Genomic DNA, 12,179 nt, shown 5'->3' with positions numbered 1-12,179 from the left:
GCGAATCCTGTGCGAGTTGTATGACTGAACTCGCATTGCTCAGAGATCACACGTGAACGGCACGTGAGTGGCACCATGCGACAGTGAAAAATCTGGTGCAGCTGTGCATGGTAGCTAATCAGCTTCTAACTTCATAAAGTGAAAAGTCTGGATGGCTGCACTCCTATAAAATCACCTTTATTGATCCATGATAGAAAAACGACAATCCATATAGCAATGGTGATACAAATACAGCACAGCTAATGCGTTTCACACCTTCCCCGGTTCTTAGCCATAGCTTCTAACTTCAGCTTGCTCAATTGAGCTTTGACAAAAAAAAGAAAATCTAGAAGTTGATTGGTTTCCATGCACTGCTGCCCCAGATTTTGCACTCTACAATTTTAGTAAATCAACCCCTTAGCTGTATTTTCAAAGGCTGATGTCGTCCTCTCTAAAAAAAAAATCTATTAGGATTTTTTGGGAAAAAATTAAATACAGCAGGCCCAAGAAAAGGGTGGTTATATTTCCAAATCTTTGTAATACAAGTAGAGGACCTGTTTTTTTTTTTTTTTTTTTTAACTCATGGTAATACAATACAAGTTTTACATATGGCAGGGTGTAAATTGTGCCTCACCTGTGGCTCCAGTGTACACATCTCCCTGTGTAGGGCTATTGGTGAGGATAGCGCTTCCTTCTGCAGTGGCCTCTCTCTCAAAGGTCAGCGTATCGGAAGCTGTGATCTGCCCAGACGAAGACACAGTGACTGCAGTGGGGAGACCACAATGATATTTCTGTTAGAATTTATAGAATGGTGCAGTCAATGCTCAACAATAACATATGAAGGTCGCCATGCTGCTCTCATCTAAGCTTATAGAAACGTAAATCACTATAATCTCACATAAACTTTAACATGTAACCACAAAATTCATTTACAATGTTTTTAAATCTGCAGCTTTTTTTAAATGATAGGACCTTTCTCTTACAGGTCAACTATGAATACCCGCACTCTATGGTAAAACTTTAATACACCTTTTGTTTTAGGTCGCTGGTGTTATATTAAAGTGGTTGTATAGTCATTTTTATGACTTTTACCTACAGGAAAGCCTATAATAAGGCTTTCCCCTCGCAATGCGCCTCTGACTGCAGCGGCGCATATGCGCAGGGGATTTTCGGCTGAAAGTCCGGCAGACGTCTGACCCTGCCGGAAAGAAATCTCCCGCGTGCATGCGCGGGATTGACGATATCGCGCCTCACAGCGCCGGAGCCGCGATAACCGGAAGAAACGGCGAGGGAACATGTCAGCTCCCCCAGTGTGGATCGGGCCAGATGTCGGGGCCTCGTTCTAAGGTAAGTATTTCATAATGAGCTAGTATGCGGTGCATACTAGCTCATTATGCCTTTTCCTTTCCAGGTCAGGAAAAAAAAAATTAAAAGAAATGCGGGTATACAACCGCTTTAATCATCAGATGTGAAAATACAGGCATACCCCACTTTTAAGTACACAATTGGGTGTATTTACTAAAGCTAGAACGTGCAAAATCAGGCTCACTACTGCGTAGAAACCAATGAGCTTCTAACCCTAGCTTGTTCAATTAAGCTTTGGTATTACACCTGGAAGCTCATTGGTTTCTATGCAGAAGTGAGCCTGATTTTGCACTTTCCAGCTTAGGTAAAAAAAACACCATTGCTTACTTAAAAGTGGGGTATGCCTGTAAAACAAAAATTCCTCCGCAGAAGAACTTTTTCCTTTGAAACACTATAGAGCAGTGATGGCGAACTTTGGCACCCCAGATGTTTTGGAACTACATTTCCCGTGATGCTCATGCACTTTACAGTGTAGTTGAGCATCATGGGAAATATCTCGGATGCCAAGGTTCGCCATCACTGCTATAGTGTCATTGAAGTGATCACAACTACCTGGACACTGTTTGTGGACTCTATGGGGTTGATTTACTAAAAGTGGCGTGTGCAAAATCTGGTGCAGCTGTGCATAGAAACCAAACAGCTTCCAGTTTTTTAGCTGATTGGCTACCATGCAGAGCTACACCAGATTTTGCACTCTCCATTTTTAGTAAATCAACCCCTATGCGGCATTTCTGCACTTATATTTTATGTGATATATAGGCAGCTCTGTTAATTTTATTTACTTCCTCTAATAGGAGGACAACACTCTGTCCCTGTCTCACAATTGTGCTCCTGCATTGTCACTTTGTCACACACTCTCCCTCCCGTACTACACACGCATGCACATTCCAAAGACATGTTCCACTGTTGGCACTGTGGAAAAATAATCGAATCAGATTCCATCATCCATGCTATACAGCACAGATGGGCAAACCTGCAGTGCCGGCTATTTTCCTCTGACAGCCAGCAGTGGCGGTTGTCAGAATACACCATGAGTGGTTGCATCTGACTGGATTCAACTGCTGTTTGGCTTATAGTTTGCTGCCTGGTTCCATTCATTTTGAAATTAAAGAATGTCAGGCAGGAGGCTGCCAACATGGCCACCTACAAATCGCATTGGCAAAATTCACAATGTACGGCCAGTTTAAGAATATACATCCCCGCACTCAGACATACCATCAATAATTTTTCCCAAGGGATACCGAACTATTAAAGTCTGTATTGCTCATGACTTAGTATTGTTCTTCTATCTCATATGGTTCATGAACAGACCCCTCATAGAATGTCACAACTATCAGGCAGGGATGACATGTGCGATAACATATAATGAACTGACCACCCTCCCCTTTTCCCACCTGTGGTTTGTGCAAGTCTGTGAATAACCCAAACAGCTTGTAAATTACTGCATAAAAACCTTTTCGCTCAGACTGTGTGGAAAAAACATTTTTTCAGTGATTTATCTTACAACTGATTACAGGCATACCCCACTTTTAAGTACACAATGGGGTTTTATTTACTAAAGCTTGAAAGTGCAAAATCAGGCTCACTTCTACATAGAAACCAATGAGCTTCCAGGTTTAATACCAAAGCTTAAAGCGGAGGTCCACCCTAAAGTGGACCTTCCGCTCATCGGAACCCTCCCCCCCTCCGGTGCCACAATGGGCACATTTCAGGGGGGAGGGATGTGCAGTTACCTGGATAATCCAGGTAACTGCACCCACTTCCGGGATAGCTCTCTGCGGAAAGGGGCATAACTTACGCCCCTTTCCGCAAGTGCCCACCCCTTCCTGCAAGTGCCCCGCTGCCTGCTGGGAAACACACAGATCCCAGAGGCAGCGGGGACCATCCTCATTGCGCAGCGCGGCTCGCGCATGCGCAGTAGGGAACCAGGAAATGAAGCCGAAAGGCTCCATTTCCTGATTCCCATACCCAAGATGGCGGCGGCAGCACTCGAGTGTCGATCTAGAGATCGGCTTCGGGTGCCGACATCGCAGGCGCGCTGGACAGGTAAGTGTCACTATTTTAAAAGTCAGCAGCTGCAGTATTTGTAGCTGCTGGCTTTTAAAAAAAAAAAAAAAACGCGGAGTCCCGGTGGACTCCCGCTTTAACTGAACAAGCTGGGGTTAGAAGCTCATTGGTTTCTATGCAGAAGTGAGCCTGATTTTGCACTTTCCAGCTTTAGTAAATAATACCCCATTGTGTACGTAAAAGTGGGGTATGTCTGTATCTTGCAGCAACTGTTCAGCAAGAGTGTAAAATGCATTGCCTGGCCTAGGGCCAGCCACTGTCAGGAAAATGTGGATCAAGCATGTAAGATAGAAGAATCACATCAAAATGATGTTCCAGCAAACTATCCAAACACACAAAAAAAAAAGAAACTATAAAATTCTCATTGAAGTTTTCTTTTCAACTCTGACTGCGGTTTTCTGCTTTCAAAATGTCTGAATATCCACAGAAAAAGCCTATGCAGTACTGAATCAGACATGAGACAAGATTTACAAAGGCTTCTATTTCTGAGAAATGTCATAGTCTGGCAACAAACACATAAATCATTATATAGATTTACCAAATCCCATATATCATATTTATTGGCAATAAAACTTTGGTCTGCACCCCATGGCCCAATGCTTTGGCTCTTACAGGTGGTTTCGGCTGCCGCTGGCAGAAGACCGATATCCTTTGCTGGGTCTTTTTTGTCTGAAACTCTAGACATCTCTATCTCCTTCTTACGACGTTTGTAAGGAATGAAGAGACGGACTGGACCGCTCTAATAATAAACAAAAAATAATGAGGAGTATTAAAATACAGATATGTATCTTGTGAAGGAGTGAAGTATACTACACAGGTTTTTTTTTAGCGTGGACCAGCAAATAACAAGCAAAAATCATTACCCATCAAAGTAAACATATAGTTATTTTAAGATTTATTCTTTATTTAATTGTGTTATTGTTTTAAAAAAAAAACTTTATTCTGTGCATATATTGTAATTATAAAATGTACAAGGAGGCAGCCATATATTCTGATTATATCTACAGGGTCTGCTTCCTCCTTTGTAGTGCTACACAATGGTTGTGCTTTACCACTCTTCTCACAAGGAAAGTCTATGGGGTTGATTTATTAAAAGCAAAGAGACTAGGGTTACCACCGCTTCGTGATTCACCCACATAGCCCAGGATTTAAACCCAAATACATCATTCAGTGTTTTCATAACTGAAGCATAGTAAATTGCCCTCCTGCCCCTATTGCATACTGTTCCTCAGAAAAGAGATGTGGGGGGTTTAAAGCCCTGTAGCCAGCAGATAAATTGTGGCTGAAAGGTGCCGATGTCTGAGCCTCCATCCTCAGGTGAATGAGCTCAACATCCACTGTCTGTGAATGAAGCCTCCTCCCTCCCTCTTTTCTCTCTCCTGCCTCCGAACAAGTGAGTTTATTAACCACTTCGGCCCCAGAAGGATTCACCCCCTTAATGACCAGGCCATTTTTTGGCGATACGGCACTGCTTCGTTTTTAACCTCCCTGGAGGCATGATTATTTCTGATTTTGATGCTGAAAGTGGTACAATTATTTTGCATGGAAATGTAGCGTTTTATATTGGAGTAAACAAAAATAAGATGCGACTTTAAAGTTGCAAAAATTGCACGTAAGCAATAATATCCAATGAAAAAAATACAAAAAGTTGTGAATAAAAATAAACAGTGATATCAAAAACAAAAGCAATCACATGGACTCTGAAATGTAAGACAGAGAAGGAACCATAAATATAGCACTAGAATATAAATTCTTACAGGTAAAACACCCGTCTTTAAAAGGACAAATGTAAAAATACTGACACTGATAGTGTCAATGCAGAAAATACCATGAGCTGCCTATAATATTTAAAAATAATAAACAACGAAAATGTATCAATGGCATATAAAGTCAATTTATTTATTTTTTTGTAGGTGTAATTTTTGATTTCGGTATAAGATCATTAATTGACAAATGTTATATTCACTCATAAATTAGAGTGTTATATTATCTAAAACACATGTCACATCCATGCGTTGGTGAATTTAGACACATTATTAGCACTACACTTTTATACACATTTTGATATACAGTTAGTCTGATTGTTGTGTTGGCTGCTCACGTTTGAGGTTGGCGCGGTATTATCACTATTTTTTTTTTTGGGGTTTTACATTGGAGGCCTGTAAATCTTAGGAATAACACACTTAAATCTGTCCAAACAAGAGTCTAGCAGCCATCCCGGGTATGATAAGTTTGAAAAACAAAGTCATAATATAATAAATAACTATAAATAATTATAACAAATAATAATATAATAATAATAAAAATTATTTAATAATGTAGTCAAATCAAAAACACTGAAATTTGCTCAGTTTCAGACTAGATTTAGTGTTTGATGACGGATCTCCCCACAAATCACTCAATTCTGCAAGTGATTCTAATTTATTATCACTGTTTTCTAGCTGGTCTAAAACCACTTTTGATGTTAAGGGACAGGTTTGGTTGCTATGGACAATCTCCAGTTTCCAGACAAAAAGAACAGTATATATATATAATATAAAACTGCATGCAGGGCATGGGATAAACCACTAGGGACAAAAAGGATGTGAAATAAATTGATACAGTAATGTAATCTGTAAGATTACAGTGTACTGTATATGTGTTGTGTGTTTTACTTTTTGAATTTGGCGCCGTTCTCCGTCCCCGTGCGTCGTAGATCGAGTACAGACATGGCTCGCACACAGTGTGCGGGGAGACATCGCAGGATCCTGGGGACAAGGTAAGTAACCTCTTCCTGGATCCTGCAATGCAATCCCGAGTGTGGCTCGGGGTTACCACTTTTGGTACTGAAAATCCACCCCGAGCCACACTCGGGAATGCCGCCAGGGGGTTAACTGACAATTGCGCGGTTGTGCGACATCTGTACCCAGACAAAATTGATGTCCTTTTTCCCCCGCACAAATAGGGCTTTGGTGGTATTTGATCACCTCTGCGTTTTTACATTTTTTGCGCTATAAAATAAAAAAAGAACGACAATGTTGGAAAAATAAACAATATTTGTTACTTTCTGCTATAATACATATCCAAAGAAAAAAAAGAAAAAAGAAAATAAAAACAAATTCCTTCATCAGCTTAGGCCAATATGTTCTTCTATATATATTTTTGGAAAAAAAATTCCATTAAGCGAATATTGATTGGTTTGCACAAAAGTTATAGTGTCTACAAAATAGGGGATAGATTTATGGACTTGTAATAGTGGCGATCTACAATTTTTGGTGGGACTGCGACATTGCGGTGGACAAATCTGACCCCAAGTTACACTTTTTGGGGACCAGTGATACCAATACAGTGACCAGTGCTAAAAAAAATGCACTGATTAATGTATAAATGAAATTGCCAGGGGATAACACTAGGGGGCAATCAAAAGGGTTAACTGTGTTCTCTGGGTGTGTGGGGGATGGGCTCACTGGGCCAACACAGAGATTGCTGTTCCTGATCACTAGGAACAGCAGATCTCTATGTTTTCCTCTGTCAGCAGGGGGATCTGTCTTGTTTACATAGACAGATCCCCGTTCTGTCTCTCTGTACCGCGATCGTGGGTGGCCCTCAAGTCCGTCATCCACGTGCACGCTCCCCCGGTGTGCAGCGGGCACATATGCGCGCACAGTATATCATGTACGAAACCACGTACAGGTACCTTGTTTCGCACGGCCGGGCAGTATATGTGCAGTGGACAGTCGTGAAATGGTTAAGGTAAGGGAGACTCAGATGTAAGGGGTACTCTGAAGTAAGGGGGCTTTGAGAACCCTGTTTGAAGGGGAAATGCTGGAAACTCTGATGTAAGTGGGGACTGTAGAAGTAGAAAGCCACTTACATCAGAGTTCCCCTTTACAACAGGGTCCACAAAATTGATTGCGCCGCTAAAGTGTTTGACTTAAAGAAAAGGTGGCAACCCTAAAATAGACTTGCACTAATTTCCCCTAGAGCGAATGTGGTAAAGCTCTGCCGATTTCCATCATTCAATCTAGTGCAAGCAAAAAATTCAGTTTTCTTTTTTTTTTTTCCTTGCGCCGAACTATAGTGTGAGTATTGTAGTATGAGTATTCTTTACAAAGAGGAGCTTTACCACATTTGTCAAGCTGTGAGCAAAATATGTGCAGTTCCACTTGTAAAGTGTACAACCTATTTGCCTTTCGTAAATCAACCCCTTTGATTCAGCGGACCTAATTAAAACAGTGTACTCCCTGTATAGCTGCTATATTGTCTCAACAGTTGTTTATTAGAGAGAATACACTGAGCCACTGACACCCCTTGTAGTGCCTTATTTACAGTTCTCTACTTTTAATACATAAATGCAAATAGGCAAGTTTGTAAAAATATATATTAAAAAAATAAGAACAATTTAATGCAAACATGTGCTTTTGCCAATTCATGGAAAATCAGCAGACTTGCTTTAACCCCCTTCCCACATTTAGCAGTATATACTTACTGTTTCTTTACATGCCTGCTGCTCTGTTTGCCACGGAAAATTGCCAGATAAGGAAGGACTCACTCCATCTCACAGTGCTAGCCCTATCAGGGCCTACACATGGGAGTCCATAGTCCTGGGTAAGCTATGACTTCATTCACTTACACAGGTCTTTGCTTTCACCCCTGGTGGCATACAAAGTAGCAGGGAATTGTAAAGAAGGTAAGTATATGCATCTGTTGAGGTGTGCATTAAAGTGAACCTATTGCTTTGACCTCCATGAGCAAAGCACAGATTCACTTTATGGTAAACACTGTAATAATATTTGAACATGTGCAATCACCCAAAAATATGCTAAGCTTTCATTTTAAAGGGTAAATTACCCACATGAAAGACCACAAAAGATGATTATAACAGAAACTGAACTGCTGATGTTTAAATCATATAGTGCAAAGACTTATCTTACCACAACTAGTCTTCTACAGCACAAAGGCAGGCATAGTGTAGTCAGCAGATTGTCCTTTCACAGCAAAAGTTTTTGGTCCCCCTCCCCTTATGCAATTGGGAATAATAGTTAGGACATGAACTATGCTTCCCGTGCTCTTAGCCCTTGTACATACTGTTGGACATTCTGACAACAAAATCCATCGGATTTCTTCCAACAGATTTTGTCCGAAACTGGTGTTGCATACACACAGTCGGACAAAGTTGTCGGAAAATCCGATCGTTCATAATGTGATGACATTCGTTCGTTGCGACGGGACTACGTTGCGGCTAGTAGCCAATAGCTTTGGTCTCGTAATTTGATCTGAACATGCGGGGCACTTTGTCCGACCGGAATTCTCTACAAACCATCGGACAAAGTCCAATCGGATCATGTTGTTGTAAAATTTTAAATCCAGCTCTCAAACTTTGTTGGTCGGACATTCCGACGGAAAAAGTCAGATGGAGGTCGGATTATCTGACAACACGATCCGCTTGGACATTTTCCGTCGGAATGTCCGACCATGTGTACAAGGGCTTAGAAGTGAGCAGTATTCAGGTACAAATTACAGCAGGAGGAGGCCACAGCACCTACCAAATCCACAGATCCTGCAAATCAAACCACTAAATCCTAGAGGGCCCTTGCATAGTCTGCACAAGTGGTGCATTCACCCATCTCCACCAGTGTAACTAAACACAAAACTTTTTTTTAAGTTTTGGATAGAGTGGGGATGGGTTACAACACCTGTCAGTTTTTATTGCTGCCTATGCCTCCATTCGTGAGATTATGTTTACCATTATCATCGAAACTGAAAGAAAAAGAAAATCCTGATGATTCAACCATGGAGTGAACATCTTTTCTGTATTATGCGTAATGTTAGATGACAGCTTATACAGTAGGCCTTCTGATGCAAGACATGCTGAGCATGCAGGAGAGGGTAGCTGGCACAGTGGACAGACCCCCTATGTATAGGATACTCATTTCTTTATTCCATGCAGCCTATCAGTCATGGAAACATGTTTATTATTAACTCTGATGTGGGTGATGCAGATCTCCCCCAATGGATTGGCTGTCCTGGAACACTCTGAAAGTATTGGAGATAGGCACTGCCCCTTCAAACAGAAGAGGTGCCAAAAGTAGAGGGACAATGTGTTTAAACAGTTTCTCTGTTCATGCAAAGAAAAAAAAAATCCCGTAGTGGGGTTTCCTTAGTTGTAATGGTAAAATCCTAATTGAAGTTTCAGTAGGCTTCCTACACAATGTACAGGAGATCCCCCAAATACTTTTTTCTCCTCTTTTCTCAGGCATGCTAGCAGGTGATTGCACTAGGATATAATCACATACAATGCAGGACCAATAGTCCTGCATTGTACATGAGGACAGCAAGGGTCTGCTCGCAACCCAGAGTGCCATCGAGGATTGTTGAGTGGCAGAAGTCTGCTGAAATGAGGAATAAGGGGACTATTACAGCTTATCACTTTATCATTTACTGCTAGACCTAATAAGCATTTAACCTTTGCAGTGGAGGGGCACTGCAAAGATATATTCTTCTCAGTTATACCATCCTGTCATATGATGTTCTTCACACCGCGCCGCTCAACGCGGTGATCGTGGTGAGCTGGTGACACAGCACATCACTGATCAGGGTAAAGAGCTCTTTACCATGTGATCAGCTGTGTCCAATCAGCGTTGTCGGTGTCTGAGGAAAAGGAAGCGGATAACCGGTTTTCAAATCACAGGGGACATTTACACTGATAATCAGTGCCCCAATTGTCAGTTCAGCCCCATTAGTGCCCATCAGTGCAGCCTCATCAGAGCACATCAGTGAAGAAGATAAATCACTTATTTGCAGAATTGTATAACAGAAACAAAGAAAATGTGTGTTTTTTTCAGAATTTTGGTTGTTTTTTTGATGTTTAGCAACAACTAAAAAAACTACCAAAAAAAAAAAAAAATTTGCAAATAAGTTATTTATCATCTTCCCTGATGTGCTCTGATGAGGCTGCACTGATGGGCAGAGGTGATTAAATACCACCAAAAGAAGGCTCTATCAGTTTCAAAAAATGATAAAAATTTCATATGGGTACAGTTACAAAAAAGGTTGAAAAAAAGGCACAAGTCCATCAAGCCCAACATATTTGTGTGATTATATATCAGTATTACATTGTATATCCCTGTATGTTGTGGTCGTTCAGGTACTTATCTAATAGTTTCTTGAAACTATCAATGCCCCCGCTGAGACCACCGCCTGTGAAAGGGAATTCCACATCCTTGCCGCTCTTACAGCAAAGAACCCTCTACATAGTTTAAGGTTAACTCTCTTTTCTTCTAATTTTAATGATTGGCCACAAGCCTTGTTAAACTCCCTTCTGCGAACAAGTCCCTATTGTGGGGTCACCAGTATGGTATTTGTAGAAATCATATCCCCTCTCAAGCGTCTCCTCTCCAGAGAGAATAAGTTCAGCGCTCACAGCCTTTCCTCGTAACTAATAACCTCCAGCTTTGTTGCCCTTCTTTGTACTCGTTCCATTTCCAGTACATCCTTCCTGGTGCCCAGAACCGGACAGCGCTGAAAACTGGCCTGGGTAGGAATGTGGTTAAAGTGCCCTGTATTGCAATGGTTAATACAACAAAAATATGGATGGGCTGGGATGACAAAATGTGAGCAAAAATTTTATCATGCCTTTCAAAATACTTTAAAAAAAAGAAGAAAAAAAAACACTTCTAGAATACCTCAATATACATGTAAACTAAAAATACATTACACTTCTATTACAAGCTCATTGTGAAATCAGAATGCATTGTGGAGTTTTGCAATTATTTTATGCCAAGGACTATTTGAATGTCAGTGGGTGACAGGAAAGGAAAGTTCAGCCGGCACAGTAGCAATTGGTTATCAAGCGTTTAATTTCACCTGATTAAAATGAATTGCCACGGGACATTTAAGTAGACTTCTCCTTCAAGAACTTGCATAGAAAATAAGGAGCAATGGATGACAAGCTGAGGTGGCAGAATCAGCACAACATCAAAACCTGTGAGATCTGACGCTGCAGACAAGATTGACACATATTCTAAAAAAGGTTCCTGGTGCTAAGATCTGTAAGTGCATTGTAGTCCTCTGGGAACATAGAGATATAAAACCTGACAACTCAGCAAAGCAGAGTCCCAAAGGGGCATTAAAAAACGTTATGTATTCCATGTACTAACTGAACAATGTGGAGTGATCAGAAGTCATTCCTTGTTACTAGATAACCAAGGAAGTATGGAACTGGAGCTGGTCTCTTCATTGCAGAAAGAGAACAGAAGTCTGAAAAGCATAGACTTATGAAATCTCCAGAATGATGGACACCAATTCCAGTATGATGGACAAACTGAACCTGGAGTCTACAATGCACCTCCTCCTTTCTAAAAAGCGTCAAAAACCTGAACTATGCACCGAATTCATGAGCATGCAACATCATTGCCGCACATCACATAAAACTGAATTCGGTGGACTTAAAATGGTTCTAAAGCTTCATTAAAGTAAAAAAGGTTTTGTCATTTGCTATGCCCATTCCCCCTCAAAATACTTACCTGAGGCCTGTATCAATCCAGCGCTGTGCCTGTCTGCCAGTCTTCCCTCCTCTCTCCCTGCTCGAACAGGCTTGGCTGAAAGCAGGAGCCATTGACATTACCTTAGGACAGTAATGGCCAACCTTGGCACCACAGATGTTTCGGAACTACATTTCCCATGATGCTCAACTACACAGCAGAGTGAATGAGCAAAATGGGAAATGTACTTCCAAAATATCTGGGGTGCCAAGGTTCGCCATCACTACCTAGGGTGTTCTTTAGCCA

The 12,179-nt window shown here is 41.2% G+C and overlaps 1 protein-coding gene across 1 annotated transcript in view; it reads right to left on the bottom strand.

Moving 5' to 3' along the window:
* DEAF1 (DEAF1 transcription factor) overlaps positions 1 to 12,179 on the bottom strand; it is a 65,928-nt gene that overhangs the window by 33,282 nt on the left and 20,467 nt on the right. The window contains exons 7-8 of the mRNA XM_077458809.1: positions 4,024 to 4,150; positions 614 to 742 (exon numbers count right to left, since the gene is read on the bottom strand). Coding sequence (XP_077314935.1) covers positions 614 to 742; positions 4,024 to 4,150 — 256 coding nt within the window. The remainder of the gene's footprint in view (positions 1 to 613; positions 743 to 4,023; positions 4,151 to 12,179) is intronic.

This window comes from Lithobates pipiens, unplaced genomic scaffold (genome assembly GCF_037356315.1).
Source record: "Lithobates pipiens isolate NorthernLeopardFrog02 unplaced genomic scaffold, aLitPip1_a1.2 Scaffold_10, whole genome shotgun sequence".
NCBI lineage: Eukaryota > Metazoa > Chordata > Amphibia > Anura > Ranidae > Lithobates > Lithobates pipiens.
The sequence above is the reverse complement of the archived record's forward strand: the minus strand, read 5'-3'. Positions and strand labels throughout refer to the sequence as shown.